The 17,986-nt window shown below is 40.5% G+C and overlaps 1 protein-coding gene across 3 annotated transcripts in view; it reads left to right on the plus strand.

Annotated features, from left to right (window-relative positions):
- Positions 1 to 2,962: 2,962 nt before the first annotated feature.
- The window catches only part of MTMR7 (myotubularin related protein 7), a 101,930-nt gene continuing 86,906 nt past the window's right edge, over positions 2,963 to 17,986 (plus strand). For 2 of the 3 annotated variants that reach the window (XM_059909843.1, XM_059909842.1), the window contains exon 1: positions 2,963 to 3,063. In XM_059909843.1, coding sequence (XP_059765826.1) covers positions 3,040 to 3,063 — 24 coding nt within the window. In that variant the 5' untranslated portion in view covers positions 2,963 to 3,039. The remainder of the gene's footprint in view (positions 3,064 to 17,986) is intronic. The other variant, XM_059909845.1, reaches the window with a different exon arrangement.

The raw sequence follows: 17,986 nt of genomic DNA on the forward strand, positions 1-17,986 counted from the left end.
CTATCCGTGTGATACAAATTTCTTAAGGAGAGGTTCTGCAGAAGAAGTTTGGTAATACACAATAAAGTTGAGGTCTTGGCAGATGACATGTGTCATCAAATCTCTTTAATGACATTATCAACCTCCTTGAAAAAAGATCAGAGACACAGAAAGTATATTATTTTGACTCTCAGAGTCCCTTCTCTAGAATGTCAGGATAGGCGAGGGTAGGTACAAAACTTAACCTCTAAATCTCAGTGGCTTCATGCAACGACCACCACTACAAAAAGCTGTTCTTTTCACTCAAAAGAACCTGCTGTGACACTTCAGAGCAGCTCCCTTCCAAGTAATGTCTTGGAGAAACAGCTTATTTTTCTCTTCATGTCAATCTAATGCTGAATAGTTTGTGGCCACAGTCACATTATATACTCAGAGTGAACTTATCATCATTATTTTCTCTATAATTTCAAGATAAGATCTCCAAATAACAAGACAAGGGAAGAGAAAGCTGGAGGGCCACACAGGTTTTGCAGAACTTTGGCTTCAAAGTGACACAGGTCACTTTCCACAGCCCTGGTCCATGGTCCCACCCAACAGTAATAGAGTCGGGAAGCATAGTCTCCTGTGTGCCCGTGAAGGAAAGGAGAATTAAATATCTACCATTTTCACAGAGGTAGAAAAGCACTGAAACATGAGCACTAAAGATAAAATGAGGACAACTATATTGTGTGTTGTCAAGGGAAGAAGTAGTTTGATGAATATGCAGGTAACTAGGTCTTAACCCTATTGTCTGATATTTTGCTTGATGGCGAAAATAGTTTTGTTGAATTTTCCATTCAGGATTCACAAATGCTAGCTTAAAAAATAATAGCCATTTTCCAACCTACTGGGCAAAGTGCATCTGTAGTATAAAAAGTAAACTGATGTAGTATAAATCTGGATGTGGATCCCTCTGCAAATTATGTAGTGTTAGAAGAATACATTTTTTCTACCCTTCCTACTTCTTGGTTCTGGGGCCAGATGGAGAGATTTCTGCTCTGTGAATACTCAGAGGTGCAACATTTATCCAAATGACCCATGGCTCATAACAAATGCAACAGTAGCAAACTTTAGGAATTAAGTATATGATCCGGAGTTCACCTATTATTTCCCATATAATTAACATGGAAAATGTAGGAAGTAGGTCAATCTCCTTGAGGCTACTTTTGGCATTTCCACATGCTCTGTTGCCATCTTACTGGTCTACTTTTCACTTCCTTGGTGTTATCCATATCACTGTTATGGAACTTGGTATCCTCCTCCTCTGGGTCTCCCTTCAATTTCCCAGTATCTGCCATGATGCCTTGTGCATGACCATCAGTAAATTAATACCAGTGTTTCTTAACTAAATGAATGCCTGGTTTCACTTTCTGCCCTACTTAGGATCAACATAGTCAGCCATTTCAATGATGTATTCTAGCTCCTCTCACTCCACTGCCCTCCAACTCTTGCTGCTTTGTTCAATCTCTTCTGCCCCACTGGGTGGTGGTTCAGAGAAGCAGTGAAACATGGGGGCATGAGGCAGTGCAGAGAAAGTGAGAAAGAGCACAGTGGCTGTCTGGGGTCAACACAGCTTGTGATCTAATAAGCTGGATAGCGATCGGGGCTGGGGGTCAAGTCGAGGAGGATTCCTCAGAGAACTGTTAGATCAAACCCAAATGTTTACTTATAGAGATTTCTTTCCCTATTGTTATTTTATTTCTAGCTTATTCTATGTTAACTTATCCTAATAAGTGGAATGAGGTCAGAGGCTGAATTGGAACCAGAGTGCTCCTGACGCTATTCCTGGTGTTTTTTAGTAACAAGAAATTATACTCTGGGTCAATTTTGCCATATGCAAACATCAGTTTACTGAACTTGTCCTAATTGCCTCCCAGAGTGGAAGGAGGATGAAATGATAAAAGATATGTGAAGGGGACATGGAAATTAAAAAAAATGCAATACTGTATTGATTAAGTAAACATTTATTTGGAAGGTTGCAATGTGCCTACCATACACTGGACAAAAAGAGATAAAAAAACCAATGTCTTATAGCCAAAGAATTTACAATCCAGATAAAAGAGAGATGAGTAAGAGCTAGGAAAAAATTGGATAGATATTATTCTAAGAACTATGAACAGTTTTATGAAATAATTAATATGGTAAACCTTTACACACAGGTTTGCAAGAAAAAAAGGCGGGGGTGGGTGGCGCGCATTTCTTCCCTTTGGCTTTTCCAAATGGCTTAATACTAACAGTGGCAACAACTACTCTTAATATCATAAATGGAAGAATGATGCTTTATAATGGATGCTTTGTTATCTATATCTTCCAGTCCAGTTAGTGAGAGCTAAGTGAAGATGTCAAATGAGCACCCAATACGGTGCCAAGGGAAAGTGTCTCTTCCAAGGGTACAGTCACAGGTTGATGTGAGATGCCTGTCTTCCCAGCACTTTCTACGGCGCTAACACTGTTGCTATTTCCACCTTCATCCCAAACGCTCTGCCGCCTGTGCTGAAATATACAGACAGGGCCCAACAGGCCACACTGGACCTGGAATGTTTGTGGCAGCCTTTTTCCTGCCCCACCCTGAAGTGCCACCTATCCTGGGACCCTCTGGAAGGAAGCCCATGGGAGGTGTGGAGCAGCGCTTAGTCCCATCTCTTCTCCAAAAGGCCGCACCCAACGCAAGGCCCTCATTGTGTCTCGGGGAACAGTAACCCCACAGTCTTACGCTGGCTGCCCTTCTTCAGAGGAAGCGAGCGGCTCTGGCTCCCGCGACCCCAGCCAGGCAAGGGGCGGGGCGGCGACAGGCGGTGCAGGTGGCAGTAGGCAGAGACGCGCGCGCTAGGGCCGCGCGGGCGCCCCGGGCCCCGCACGCCTGCCTCGCGCGGGCGCCGCCGCACCTGAGGGCGGAGCCAAGCCCGAGGCCCGCCCGCTCCCGGGCGCGAAGCCCCCTCCCCGCGTCCCTCCCGCCGCGCTGCAGACGCGCGCAGGTGCGTGAGGCCTCGCCCGGCCGGGACCTGCAGACGCGGGCTCGCCATGGAGCACATCCGCACGCCCAAGGTTGGTGCTACGCGCGCGGGCGGAGGAGGGAGAGCGGGAGCAAGAGGAGGGATGCTGAGCCAGCTGGAGGCCCGGCTTCCCTGTCCGGCGCAGACCGAACTGGCACCGCGAGCGAGCGAGGGAGGAGGCGGCGCCGGAGCCTCTGCCGCTTCGCCGGGAGGCTGGGCTTCTCTTGCTGCCTCACAGGCCTAGCCTTGGCTGCTGCTGGATCTAACCTCTTGTCCTTGGGGATGCTCAGTGGACAGAGGGCTGGACGGGAGGGAACCCTAACTGCCTGTAGAGTAATGGGGCTGCTGGTAGGCTGATAAACGCTCCCTTCTGGTCTAGCACTAGGTTGCTGCTTTAAAATTTTTGTTTTTTCTGTTGGCTGCTCTGAGCAGCTGAGAGAAACAAGCCTTCCTAATAACAGGTGTAGGGAAACGAGTTACATGCAGGTGCGTTGAATGCACTCGGGGAAGCTTGTTGAATCTAAGGGTTCAGACCCGCCCAGCTCGCCCTGCTGCTTCTTGGTCCTCAGGCTATCAGCTGCAGTGGACCTTGCACCGAGCAGATGATCAATGTTCGCTGTAGGCTGAATATTATCAATCCTTCCATCTTCTTGCCTTTTCCAGTGGGTTGCAGCTTATAGATTCGTCCACTGGTCTGTTTTAAACAACACCAGCTCTTTCCAACTCAACAAAAGCGACTGGTCCCAGATCATTTCAGTTAAATAACACTGGAAACGTTGACCCCTGTACCAAACCTTACTATTCATGGTTGTACTAGTAATAAAATTTAGAGCAAAAAAGGTGATCGACATTCCTGATAAAAACCCTAAACTAGTGACAAAACCTATTTCAGGAACCTATTGGCTGTCTCTTGTTACTACCACTACAGCGCCTTGCGTTTCCGGGATGATCTCCTGTTCAAAATCTAGGTCCTGACAGTGAAGTCAAAGCTGGAACTTAGGAGGCCCCAGGGATCGTATTCATCTCATGGGCCCATTGCTGTGCAGTAAGTCCAGTAAGAAAAATTCATTCCTAAATTCTGGAATGGTTCCTAAGTGCCTCTTTATAAAGGCAGGTTTACAATTGTCTCATGCCAGTGGAAGAATAAAATCTTTTAGTTTGCCACATAATGTGAGTTCCAACAGTAAAGTTAAGTTGTATTGATTTTGCACTATGGAATTAAATTGTTGCTTCACAATCGGGAAATTGTAAACGTAGAGGAGAGTGCCATAAACCGCAAGATAGGTGGCTCAGAGCTTTCAGGGTTTAAGTGGTGCTAAATAATTTATTCTGGAATGAGGAATTTAACTCATGAACTCCCTCTGCCCTTGCCAGGGGCATCCTTTCTTTGTCTTGAAGAAGGGGGCTCTTGATAAAAATGACGTCTGATGTGAATGTCAGTAGTGAGAGGGTGACATGACACTGAGTGCTTTTCTTCCTATGGAATATGAATTTGGGGAGTAAAGGCCTTTTCTCATCCTTATTCAAACTCATTCTCTACAAAGCCATGTGTGCAAACCTGAATATCAAGCAATATTCTCACTTGTTCTTAAAACCCGTTTTCATAAACACCCTGTACCATAAATCTTCTATCAGGAAACAGAAAGAAATGGGGGGAAATGGATAATTGTCTGAAATTTCATTGAGTTGAGAGTTATGAACATTTAGGATAATGCAGGTGGAAAAAATTAAACACTACAGAGGTTGGGGGGGATCCAGTCCATTTATTCATTCATTTCATTCCACAAGCATTGGAGAACCTTTCCTGTGAGAAGCTCTGTGTTAGGTCCTGGGAGCACCGAGCACCAGGGCGCTCCTGGTCTGGAACGGAGGCAGTTGTAAATCTGGAGAGAGATGTGTACAAGGGACAGTGGGCAGAGAGGGCGATGGATGGAGGATCAGCTCTACCGTAAAGGGGGAGGGAAGGCTTCTTAGAAGAGCTGAGTCTTAACACGCAAGGAGGACCAGGAGCATTGGAGATGCTGTCAGGCGGTTGTGTAAATATGATGTATTGTAATAAATCATTACTACCTCAAAGATGCTGAAAGCCTTAACAGCAGTAAAGATAGAAATGATGACATGACATGATTCCTTGAGGTTAAACAATATCATTTTATTTTACATATTTAAAACAAAAAATTTTTATCTTTTTTTTTAAAATATAAATTTATTTATTTATTTATTTATTTTTGGCTGTGTTGGGTCTTCGTTTCTGCGCGAGGGCTTCCTCCAGCTGCGGCGAGTGGGGGCCACTCTTCATCGCGGTGCGCGGGCCTCTCACTATAGCGGCCTCTCCCGTTGCGGAGCACAGGCTCCAGACGCGCAGGCTCAGTAGTTGTGGCTCACGGGCCCAGTTGCTCCGCGGCATGTGGGATCTTCCCAGACCAGGGCTCGAACCTGTGTCCCCTGCATTGGCAGGCAGATTCTCAACCACTGTGCCACCAGGGAAGCCCTATCTTTATTTTTTACTTCCAGTTTCATTGAGATAGAATCGACATACAGCACTGGATAAGTTTAAGCTGTACAGCATAATGAATGATTTGACTTACACACATCATAAAATGATTGCCACAATAAATTAATGACCATTCATCATCATTTAGATAGAAAATTAAAGAAATAGAAAAAAAATTTTTCTTGTGACGGGAACTCTTAGAATTTATTATCTTAACTTTCATGTATAACATACAGCAGTGTAAATTATATTTATCATGTTATACATTCCATCCCTAGTACTTATTTATCTTCTAACTGGAAGTTTGTACCTTTTGACCACCTTCCTCCAGCCTGCCCCCCCGGTAATCACAAATTGGGTCTCTCTTTCTATGAGTTTATTTGTTTGTTTTGAGGTGTAATTGCCCTACATCACTGTGTTAGTTCTTGTTACCCAACATAGTGATTCGATATTTTAAACAATTTCATTTTACATTTTTAAGTGCAGTACTAATTTTCACAGTATAAATGAAAAGGGACCGTACTACTTACAGAGCTTGTGTTGTAAAATGTATAATTTTTGATGGTCATATTCGTCTTTGTTTTGGGCTTCCATTATATTCTGGGGGGTTGCTGAATAGATAGCTTGTCTTATATTGTACGATTTCATGTCTTAGGTGGCTTGTGAGGGGTATACACTCAAGTTTGAAGTGTATTTACCATGTGGCTGGCAGGGGTTTATTTTAAGAGGAAAGGAAATGCATGTATAATGTACAGTTGTTTTCCTATTACAGTGAAGTCATTCATTTACTCTTTGTAAGCTGTGCGATATCCATCACAGCCTCTGTACTCCGCTTCAGTCTCTGGAGTGCAGTGTAAGGAGACAGATACCCATGAATAATCCGGATGCTTTGCACATCTTTCTTGCTGGGGTGTGTGTGTGTGTGTGTGTGTGTAACAGAAGCCTTTAACAGAGCGTATACTAAGCAGGGTGTTTCTCTCCTGGAATGGTTCCTGTATAAGAGAAAAAAAAAAAAGTTCCAAGGAGGAGCTAGTTTGCAGTTGGGTTTAAGTTAGGACACCAAGCGTTACCTGTATTGCATCACAGTGAACTTCTTGTTTCTACTTCTCTGTCTGGTTTTCTCTGCCACTCTGAAAACTTGCTGGTAAGAAAAAACCCTGCAAGAAGCTTAGGGATAATTTGGGTTCAAGTGTTACTTAGTTATATATAAAGCCTTCAGGGCTTTTAGAAGTAACTTGAAGTGTTTTGCAGGGTTTGGGTTAGTATCGGATAGATGCTAATGTGTCTAGGAGCCTGGTGAAGTAATCTCTACTTTTTATGCTTTGGTCTTTCTGGAAGACATTTTTTTCCCACACATGTAAATTTGAGTTGTAAAATAGAATATGTGATGACCTCCAAAACTCCAAATAGACCTTGAAAATGCCTTTTGTTCCTTTCCACCCCCATCCCTGGTCTGAGCCGTTACTCTCACAGCCTCCTAACTGGTTTCTCTTTGCTTTTCTCCAATCCCTCCTCCACAGAGGGAGCCTGGGTGATGCTTTTATGACACAAATTGGTCATGTTACTTCCCTGCTGAAATTCTTGGGTGGCTTCCCTTTGTACCCAGGATATAGAGTGAGAATCCCCAGAGTGGCCTGCCTGGATGGACCCATGTTTACTTCTCAGCCTCATTCTGTGACAGTCGTCTTCTTACTCACCACCCTCTGATCACAACTAGCCTTCGTGGGTTTCTCACATGTGACAGGTTCTTTTCTGCCTCAGGACTTCTGCACTGCTGTTCCATCCGGAGGATACTCTTATCCCCGCTCTTCACCTGCCTAAATCTCTCATCTTCATAGTTTCAGATTAAATATAATTTCCTCAGGAAGGTATTGCCCAATTCTCCATCTAGATCAGGGCTGCCTGTTATTGATATATTCTGTCATGGAACCCATATTTCACCTTATGCCCCTTGTTACATACATGTTTTATATTTATGCAAGTGATTATTTGTTTCATGTCAAGCTCCCCTTTTAGACCAGGGGCCCCGTGAAGGTGAGGATCACATCTTGTTCACCCCTGTATCCACAGCACCTAACATAGTTTCTGGCGCCAAGTAAGCACACAGTAAATAAGAATTGGATAATAGAAGGAATGAGTAATTCTTAATTTCAGCCCTTCAGTTTTTAATATTTTCTTTAGTAATCCAGGCCTTTTGTGCATTGTACCCATGCTAGGTACCATATTGTCAGTCTTCTAATAGTATTAAGTACTTGTAGATGTCAATATATTTTATAAAATATATAGCATATATATAATGATAAGTATTTTGTCATTATATATTGTTTTAATGAGACAGAATTAAAATAACATAAAATTCACCATTTAGCCATTTTAAAGTGTACATTTCAGTGTTTTTTGGTATATTTATATGTTGTGTACCTCTCACCACTATCTAATTGGGAACATTTTCATCACTCCCAAAGAAACCTAGTACCTATTAGTAGTCAGTCCTAATTCCCTACTCCAGCCTTTGGCAGCCACTAGTCTACTTCCTGTCTCTATTAGATTTGCCTATTCTGGACATTTCATATAGATGAGTAATATAATTTGTGGCCATTTGTGACTTGCTTCATTTAGCATAACCCTTCCTAGGTTCATCCAACCTGTAGTAGGTGTTGGTGCTTCATTCCTTTTTTATTGCAGAATAATATTCCATTTTGTGGATATACCGCATTCTTTTTATCCTTTCATCAGTGGATGGGCATTTGGGTTATTTCCACTTTTTTGTTTATTATGAATAGCACTGCTATGAACACTCATACACTTGTTTTTTGGGAGAACGTAACTTTCCAGTTCTCCTGGGTATAGCTCTAGAAGTGGAATTACTGGGTCATATAGTAACTTTAATTTTTGAGGAAACTATGAGTACATCTTACATATTATACAACTAAATCTTTTTTCTTTATATATACATCTAATAATCTAGAATGATTTATGTAGTATTCAGAACCTAGGCACTTTGGGACTAATTGTTTAAATGGGTGAAGAGATAGGTTCACATCAAAAGGGAGTATAGATTTTTATTGTTATACATTTAAACAATTTCTTAGAAAAACAACCTAATGAGATGAAGTTGTATTTACATCACTCCAAATTCACTTCTAATTTGTGATAATATGCCCTTTTTATATAGTTGAAAATAGCATGCTTTATCTCTCGTATTGAATTTTTTGCCCACCATTATTGTGTATATATATTTTATATTCAGATGTCATCTCCCTATTTATTGTTTTAATGGTTGCATATTATTCATTTGAGTAGGGTTTGCTTAAACTGTATCCACTCATAGGGATGTGGGTTTTGTGCCCCTAGGAAAATACCTGGTACAGTTTTCTTAATTTATTATTGCCCAGAGTGGAATGATGAGGGTAGGAACAGTCTTTATAAGGATTCTCATTACGTGATATCTTTCAGTATTGGAAAGCTTCTTTATGGTTCAGGGTTTAGAAAAACTCTTTATAGTCCCAGCGAGCAGAAACGAAGGGACTGTGGAGGAGAAGGTCTTGGCTGCATACAGAGAAGTTCTTTACCACAATTACACGTGTTACAGAAAAGAAATTAGTTTATCTCTTGAAGGATTACAGGTGTCTTAAGCAGAGTCTGGATGACTCTTGTTAGCAAAGACATGAAGGTGTTTCAGGCATCTGAGGGGAGAATAGACTAGAATCCTGTTTGAATTTCCTCTGAGCCCAGTGCCCAGCTAGCCCGAGCTCCCTACTTCTGACGCTGAGAACTTGCTGTGTCCCTTGGCAATCCACGATGACCATGGACAGCTCTAGCCATTAGGAAGTTTTCCTTATATTGAGTCAAAATCTGGCTCCCTGTAGTTTTTAGTAATTGTGTCTAGCTCTGTCCCCTGGGATGTTCCCCAATACATCAACCCTCCTTCCAGGAAATGGCCCTTCGAGGATTTCCTAGGATGCCACCACCTCCATAACCCTTCCCTCTCACCTAAGTAGTTGGCTTAGCGCTGCTTTTCTGGCAACCAACCAGTGGCTTGGTTTTAAGTCCCTTTATATCCTGGTTACTTTACTCAATGAGTTAAAAAAAAAAAAAAAAAGATTACTTTAGGTTTTGTTGAACTGGGAGAAAGTAAAGTTTGCTAACTATTTTTTAAATTTAAATATCATCGAGCCACAGCTCAGTGGCCTTCTGGTGAGCTCACTGTGGAAGAGAGCCCTGAAGTGGTCTCCACACATTGAGCTGTGAAGTCAAGTCTCCCCTGCCTTTTCCATGAATGATAGTATCTTACACTTAGCTTCGTTGAATGTTATCTCATTGGATTTAGGTTCTTGCTTAATCCCTGACACTGTTTTTGGATCATGATACACATCTGCTATTCTTCTCGGTTGGGTACCATCCACTATTTAACAGCCTTGCCCTCTATTATTACCTCATCCATGATCTTATCCAGGGAAGAAACTAAATTAGGCAGATGTGACTTCTTAGTAGCTTAAGTTCACCCTTATCTCTCCGGTTCTCCATCCTGATAACAGATAACACTAGTTCCCTCAGCTTGGTGCCATTTACCATTTGATAAACTTGGCTTCCATCACCTCTCCAAATAGCTCATCAAAGAAAAAACTGAAGTAGTCTGCGAATGATTGAGTGAATTCTTCTGCTGATTGATAGTTTCCTTTTCTAGGTTCATACAAAATTCCATTAAAGAAGCCGTTTTAGAATCTTGCCTAGATTTAACGTCAAACTCACCAGGTTATAATTCAAAATTCCATACCCCCATTTGAAAATAGTGATGTCATTTGCAAGATCTCTTTGTGATAGAGATCAATAGAGTCATGAGAAGATTGGCTTTCTCTGTGTCATTCACTGTCATTATACCATTGGCACTAAGTGTTATCTCTTTCATCTTTATTTTTAAAAGTATACATTTTCAGGTTATAAAAGTGTATTTACTTTTGATTCCTTAATAGGAAAAATATGGAAATTAACCACTGTTAATATGTGAGTATATATTTGCTTGTTTAGAAATTTAGGATCACCGAATTCAATTTTGTAGTATGCTTCTTTTCATTTACCTTATTGTGGTCTTTGAAAACATGCTTTTAGAAGACTATGTGATTTTTTTATCCTATGGAAATGTCATTATCACATTAACCATTTCCCCATAAGGCTGTTCCAATAATATAATGAAGAATATCTTATTAATTAATTATTATTTGCATATAGGCTAGAGCCCTAGATGGAATTACCGTGTCATGGAAGATGAACAATTTTATGGTTGATATATGTTGCCTAATGACTTTCCAAAAATATTATATCAATTTTCAGAAATAGGGCATAGTGTCTTTCTCACTGTACCATTAATTATTTTAAAACTATTTGTTAAAGGGGGGATAGCACTGTGTTATTTCATGGTACATTTTTTTAATTTCTAGTGAGGTTGAAGCATTTTCAAAAATATGTTTATTAACTATTTTATTACTTTTCTCAATTATCTATTTATATCTTTCTCCATTTCAATAATTGTTGTTTTTTTGTGTGTGTATATATATGTATATATATTTGTATATATATTTAACTGCCAGACTGTTTTCTGGAAGTGACTGCACCATTTTAAGATCCCACCAACAATGTGTGAAGGTTCCAGTTTTTTCATATCCCTGCCAACACTTGTTATTGTCTGTCTCTTTTAGTCATCCTAGTGGGTGTGAAGTGGTATTGATCATGGTTTTGGTTTGCATTTCCCTAATGACTAATTATGTTGAGCATCTTTTCCTATGCTTAATGACCATTTGTATATTTTCTTTGGAGAGCTCTCTATTCAGATCCTTTGTTCATTTTTTAATTGGGTTATTTGTCTTTTTTAATTATCGAGTTGCAAAAGTTCTTCATATATTATGGATATAAGTCCCTAATCAGATATATGACTTGCAAATGTCTTCTCCCGTTCTGTCAGTTTTTTTTTTCACTGTCTTCATGGTGTCCTTTGAAACACAGAAGTTTTGAATTTTGATGAAGTCCATCTTTTGTCACTTGTGTTTTTGATGTCATATCCATGTATATTTTTTTAAAAGCCCTTTTTTTCTGATTAAAAAGGTAATACATTACAGAAAATTTAGTTCAAAAAAGCAGAAAGAAAATAAAAGCCATGCATAATCTCAGTACCCAAGAAGAAGAACTGCTGTTAACTTTGTTTTTTTTTTTTTTTTTGGAAGGGGTGAGGGAGCAGTCTGGGGCCTCTTTTTTTTTTTTTAATTAATCAATTAATTAATTAATTAATTTTTGGCTGTGTTGGGTCTTCGTTTCTGTGAGGGCTTTCTCCAGTTGCGGCAAGCGGGGGCCTCTCACTGTCGTGGCCTCTCTTGTTGCGGAGCACAAGCTCCAGACGCGCAGGCTCAGTAGTTGTGGCTCACGGGCCCAGTTGCTCCGCGGCATGTGGGATCTTCCCAGACCAGGGCTCGAACCCGTGTCCCCCGCATTAGCAGGCAGACTCTCAACCACTGCGCCACCAGGGAAGCCCTTAACTTTGTATATTGTGAGCCCTTTTCTTTATATAAAAATGGAAAAGTGATATAAAACAAAGTTACATTTGTTTTCCCTCTCTCTTTCTCTTTCTGTCTCTCTGTGCCTGTGTGTGTGTGTAATTTGGGGGGTGAGAGTCTGTGTTTTGTATGTCATAGTATACCATAAATATTTTTCTCACTTTATTAAACATTCTTCTGAAAAGTGATTTGTTGTAACTACATGGCCTCACATGGTGTGGATGCATTATAAGTTATTTAGTGTTGGGAGGCAGTTAATTCTCCGTGGGTCGTAAACATTTCTGTTCTTTTGTCCTGAAATTATCTTTTCAAGGGTGATTTTATAGTAAACAGCCTTGGAAGAGAGAAATAGTTTCTCCCTTGGGCAAAGGGCAGATTCGTTTGCTGTCCGGGTAATAAAGACAGCATTTTCCTCGGGGCCAAAGGTTGGCCAGCGTTGCTAGCAGCCCTCTTGTAAGATTGGCGTGTGTGGTGCTCTAAGCTCTGAGTTTGCTCGTCTGGGACACAGAGCTGCTCTGAGTGCAGCATCCGCTGGGCTGCGGTTTCCCCTCAGACTGGGGAGGTGGGGAGGGGTGGGTGCAGGCACTTGGTGCAGACACGGAGCTCCTGCTTCCTGGTGTGCAGAGAGCACTGAAGTCCTTTGTTTCTGACCCGGGAGTCTTGTGTCTTCCCTCAGCAGCCATGAAACTGCGGCAGGCTAACTTGTTAGGTTGCGAGCAGATTAAAATTTCAGACGTTTTACAGCTTTTAACTAAGTTGATTATCACTTAATATTTGACATTTAATTTGCTTCCATTTTGTCACTAGAACAAATAACTGTGATAAACATCAGTGAATTTCAATTGTTGGGCAGATCTCTCTGTTGCCTCAGATTAAATTTCTAAAGTGTGTTTTTGGGTTCCATTTCTATACATATCTTAAAGATTTTTGATATCTTCTGCTAGATTTCCCTCTAGAGTTGTGTCTGCTTTACCAGTGTAGCAGAGGAACTTTTTTCCCTTTATTCTTATGAGAATGATATGTGAAGTGTGGTTTCTCATTAATTTACGTACTATAGCTTTGCTTATTGGTGAGATTGAATATACTTTTGGTGGCTGTTTGTAACAGTAGCAATATAATAATAGTACTGGTGAAAGAAGATCCTTCAGTAGCACTTGCTGTGTGCTAGGCACTCAATTCATTAGTCCTTGAAATAACTCAATTAGATGTAAGTATTATTAATTATCCCCATTTTACAAATGAGGAAATGGAGGTGAAATAACTTACAAGGGACACGGTGAGGGTGCAGAACCAGACAGTATAGCCGCAGAGTTTGTTTTCTCAGCAGCTATGCTATCTTGTGTTTGGATGTTGAGAGTGGGAGAGAATGTGGTCTGGGTTCTCACTCCGGTCTGGCTTTATACTCCCAGGGCGAGGCCTTCTGCAGCCCTGCTCACATTCTTGCCTTGAGGCTGCCTCTGGATTATTAAACATGCCCCTTGTTTTTTCTTATTATTGCAGTTTGGTTTTATCGAAAGAACCAAGGTCAGCATTTTGTTTTGATTTAAGACAGATTATTGCCCAATTGTTAAAGTCTCTTCCGTTGCCCAATATTTGACAATATTGGGGAGGTAGTCTGTGTAATCAAATACACTGTCTCACTTCAAAAGCAAGGCTGATAAGTTCGTTACAGTGAAACACGCCACTAGCGTGTAACGGCAGCAGTTACATTTTCTTTAGTTTTCCAAGTTGTGGTTAAGCAGGAGTTTTTTAAGCATTCCTCAAAACCACCTGCATTTCTTGAAATCCTCACGTCTAGTAGGTTTAGCAAAAGTTTAGATGAAGTCTGGTTGTTTGGGTGTGAGTTGGGTGTGGGTACAGAACACATGGTGTGTCATAGACCTTAAGAATCCCTATTCATTCTATAGTGTATAAATGCAGGTAGCTGCCAGGTAGCTTTCTAATTAGGGGATATACACTGTGTGTGTGTGTGTATGTGTGTGTGTGATGGAGAAAATTCTATGAAGAAAAATAGCAAAATACAAGGAGAGGGATGTTGGTGGGAGTGAGTTAGGGTGGTTATCTGATGTATGCTTGATAATACAGCCTTCCTGATAAAATGACGTTTGAGCAGAGACCTAGAAGTGAGGGAGCAAGGCATCCGCTCACCTAAGGACAGCAGAGGGTCTGGAAGTAGGAGTGTGCTTGGAGTCTTCAAGGAGGAGCAGGAAGACAGGGTGGGTGAGGGGCAGGGATGGGGCAGTTGTGGGCAATGAGCTTTGAGGGGGAGCAGGGACAGAGAATGTGCGGACTTTCACTCTGGCTGTGAGGAGATCCACAGGAGGGATCCGAGCTCGGACTTACATTTAGCAGGATATTGGGCAAAAATAAACTGGGTGGAGGTAGGAGGGTAGGCAAAGCAGGAAGGGGAGTGGTGGGTAGCAGTGGAAGTGGAAATAAACAATATATTTAAAAGTAGAGTGCTAAGGATTTACTGACAGAGTAGAGATGAGAGGAGAGAAAAAGAGGAGTTAAGGACAGCGCCAAGGTTGTTTGCCCCCCGCCCTGGAAGGGTGGATTGCTGAGACAGGAACAGCTACAGGAGGGGAAGATGGGAAGTGAGGTGAGAGGGAATCCGGGCCTCAGTTTTGGACACACTGAGTTTGAGATGCCTGTTAGACATACAAGCGATTTCCTTAATAGGATCAGGGACCCCCTTAAGGAACTACAGAATGGCAATACAAGAGTGGCATACTTTTTTTTTTTTTTTTTTTTAAGATATGTGAGGTACATCCTTAACTTTTTTTTTTTTTTTTTTTTTTTTAAATTTATGGCTGTGTTGGGTCTTCGTTTCTGTGCGAGGGCTTTCTCTAGTTGCGGCAAGCGGGGGCCACTCTTCATCGCGGTGCGCGGGCCTCTCTTGTTGCGGAGCACAGGCTCCAGACGCGCAGGCTCAGTAATTGTGGCTCACGGGCCTAGTTGCTCTGCGGCATGTGGGATCCTCCCAGACCAGGGCTCGAACCCTTGTCCCCTGCATTGGCAGGCAGACCCTCAACCACTGCGCCACCAGGGAAGCCCCAAGAGTGGCATACTTTTTTAATAGGACTGTTTCTTTTTTCTTTTTTATCACTTTATAAAGGTCTCAAATCCTTTTGAAAATAGTCTGATGTAAATAAATTCAGTCAATAAATACATATTCTGGAAAATTTTCTCATAAGCCATATGCTTGTATGTTAGGTCAGAGTTCTCTATGGATCTCGTTGTATTTAAGGAGTAATTAACACTGAATTATTTTCAGTTGAATATTGAATTTTCTATCTTGTACATAAATAATATATTTACCCCAATAGTTTAATTTTTGTTCTTTTCCATCTTCGCCTATCATTTATCAATGATGGACAGTAAACAAATACATTTCCCAGCATGAGAGCAGTATAATATTTAAAGGTATGCTAGATTGTTCCTTTGTAATATGAAAGATTCTGCTTTGCTTTCTCTGGTTTCATCTGTTTTCAGAAAGCAAACTAATACACTTATAACTCAACAATAACAAAAAAATCAAGGAGCTCAATTAAAAAGTGGGCAAGGACTTGAGTAGACATTTCTCCAAAGAAGATATACAAATGAAAGCATATGAAAAGATGTCCAACATCACTAGCTATTAGGGAAATGCAAATCAAAACCACTCTGGACTACCACTTCATATCCATTAGGATGGCTATTGTTTAAAAAAAATAAATAAAAATAACAAGTGTTGGCAAGGATGTAGAGAAATTGGAACTCTCAGACGTGGCTGGTGAGAATGTTAAATGGTGCAGCTGCTATGGAAAACAGTTTGGCAGTCCCTCAACTGCTTAAACATAGAATTACTGTATGATCTAGCAATTCCACTCCTAGATACATGCCCAAAAGTATTAAAAAGGGGGACACAAACAGATACTTGTATTCCTGTGTTCATAACTGCATTATTCACAATAGACAAAGAATGGAAACAATCCAAGTGTCCAGCAGTAGAATGGATAAAATGTGGTATATACATATAATGGAATATTATGTAGCCATTAAAAGGAACAAAGTTCTGATATATACCACAGCACGCATGAACCCTTGAGACATTTTGCTGAGTGAAATAAGGCAGACAAAAGGCTTCAAATATTGGGTGATTCCACTTCTATGAGATATCTAGAATGGGCAACTTCTTAGAGACAGAGGTAGGATAAAGGTTAACAGGGGCTAGGGTAAGGGAAAATGAAAGTTATTACTTAATAGATGTAAAGTCACCATTTCAAGTGATGAAAAAGTTTGGGGATAACGGTGGTGGTTACACAACACTTTGAATGTACTTAATGCCACTGAATTGTACACTTTAAAATGGTTAAAATGGTAAATTTTATGTTATGTGTATTTTGCCACAATAAAAAAAAAAAAAACCAAGCAAAAACATTCCCTAACACATAACCAGTGCTGAATAAATAGTGAGTGAATTTGTTGAATGAATGAATGAATTCCAGCTATGCTTAATTTGACAAATGAACATCAGCTGTTAGCATGGTAGTGGAGGGGGTGAGAGTGTGGCTCTGAAGTCAAGTGACCACCGTTTAAATTCTTACTCTGCCACTTCCTTATTAGCTATATGATTTTTTTTAACTTTAGGCATAATTTTTAAAAATGAGAAGTAATTCACATAACCATAAACGTCACACTTTTAAAGCGTACAATTCAGTGGGTTTTGTTATATTCACAGTGTTGTGTAACCATTATTACTGTCTGTCTAATTTCAGAACATTTTCATCACCCCCAAGAGAAACTTCATACCCATTATGAATAACCAGTTTCATACCCATCAATTCCAGTTTCTCTCTCCCCGTACTCCTGCAAACACTAATGTACTTTTTCTTTCTACAGATTTGCCTATTCTGGACATTGTATATAAATGGAATGTTATAGTATATAGTCCATTATGACTGGCTTCTTTCACTTAGCATAACATTTTCAAGATTCATCCATATTGTAGCCTGTATCAGTATGTCATTCCTTTTTATTGCTGAATAATATTCCATTGTGTATATTCACCCACATTTATTTATCCATTCGTCAGTTGATAAATATTTGGGTTGTTTCCACTTTTTGTTTATTATGAATAATGCTGCTGTGAACACTTATTTATATACAAGTTTTTTGTGTATGTTTTCAGTTCTCTTTGGTATATACCTAGGACTAGAATTATTGGGTCACATGGTAACTATATGTTTAATCTTTTGAGACTGTTTTCCGGAGAGGCTGCACCATTTTATAGTCCCAACAGCATTGTGTGAGGGTTCCAGTTTCTCTGCATCCTCACCAGCACTTGTTATTGTCTGTCTTTTTGATTATAACTATCCTAGTGGGTGTGAAATGGTCTCATATTGTTGTTTGATTTGCATTTCCTTGATGGCTAATGATGTTGAGCATCTTTTTATGTGCTTATTGGCTATTTGTGTATCTTCCTTGGAGCGATATCTATTCAAATTCTTTCCTTTTTTAATAACTTTTTTTTTTTTTTGGGTGCAGTTTTAGGTTCACAGCAATATTGAGCAGAAAGTACAGAGATTTTTCGTATACCCCTCCCCCACCCATGCATAACCTCCCCTGTAATCAGTATCCCTCTTGTTATAATTGATAAACCTACATTGACACATCATTATCATCCAAAGCCCATAGGTTATTAGGGTTCAGTCTTGGTGTTGTACATTCTGTGGGTTTGCACAGATTTATAATGACATGTATCCCTCAATGTAATATCATCCAGAATAGCTTCACTGCCCTAAAAATCCTCCGTGTCCCACCTTTCTGTCCCTCCCTTCCCAACCCTTGGCAACCTCTGTTATTTTTGTGTCTCCATAATTTTATCTTTTTCAGAATGTCATATGGTTGAAATCATACATTAGGTAGGCTTTTCAGATTGGCTTCTTTCACTT

This window comes from Balaenoptera ricei, chromosome 21 (assembly GCF_028023285.1).
Source record: "Balaenoptera ricei isolate mBalRic1 chromosome 21, mBalRic1.hap2, whole genome shotgun sequence".
Classification (NCBI taxonomy): Eukaryota; Metazoa; Chordata; class Mammalia; order Artiodactyla; family Balaenopteridae; genus Balaenoptera; species Balaenoptera ricei.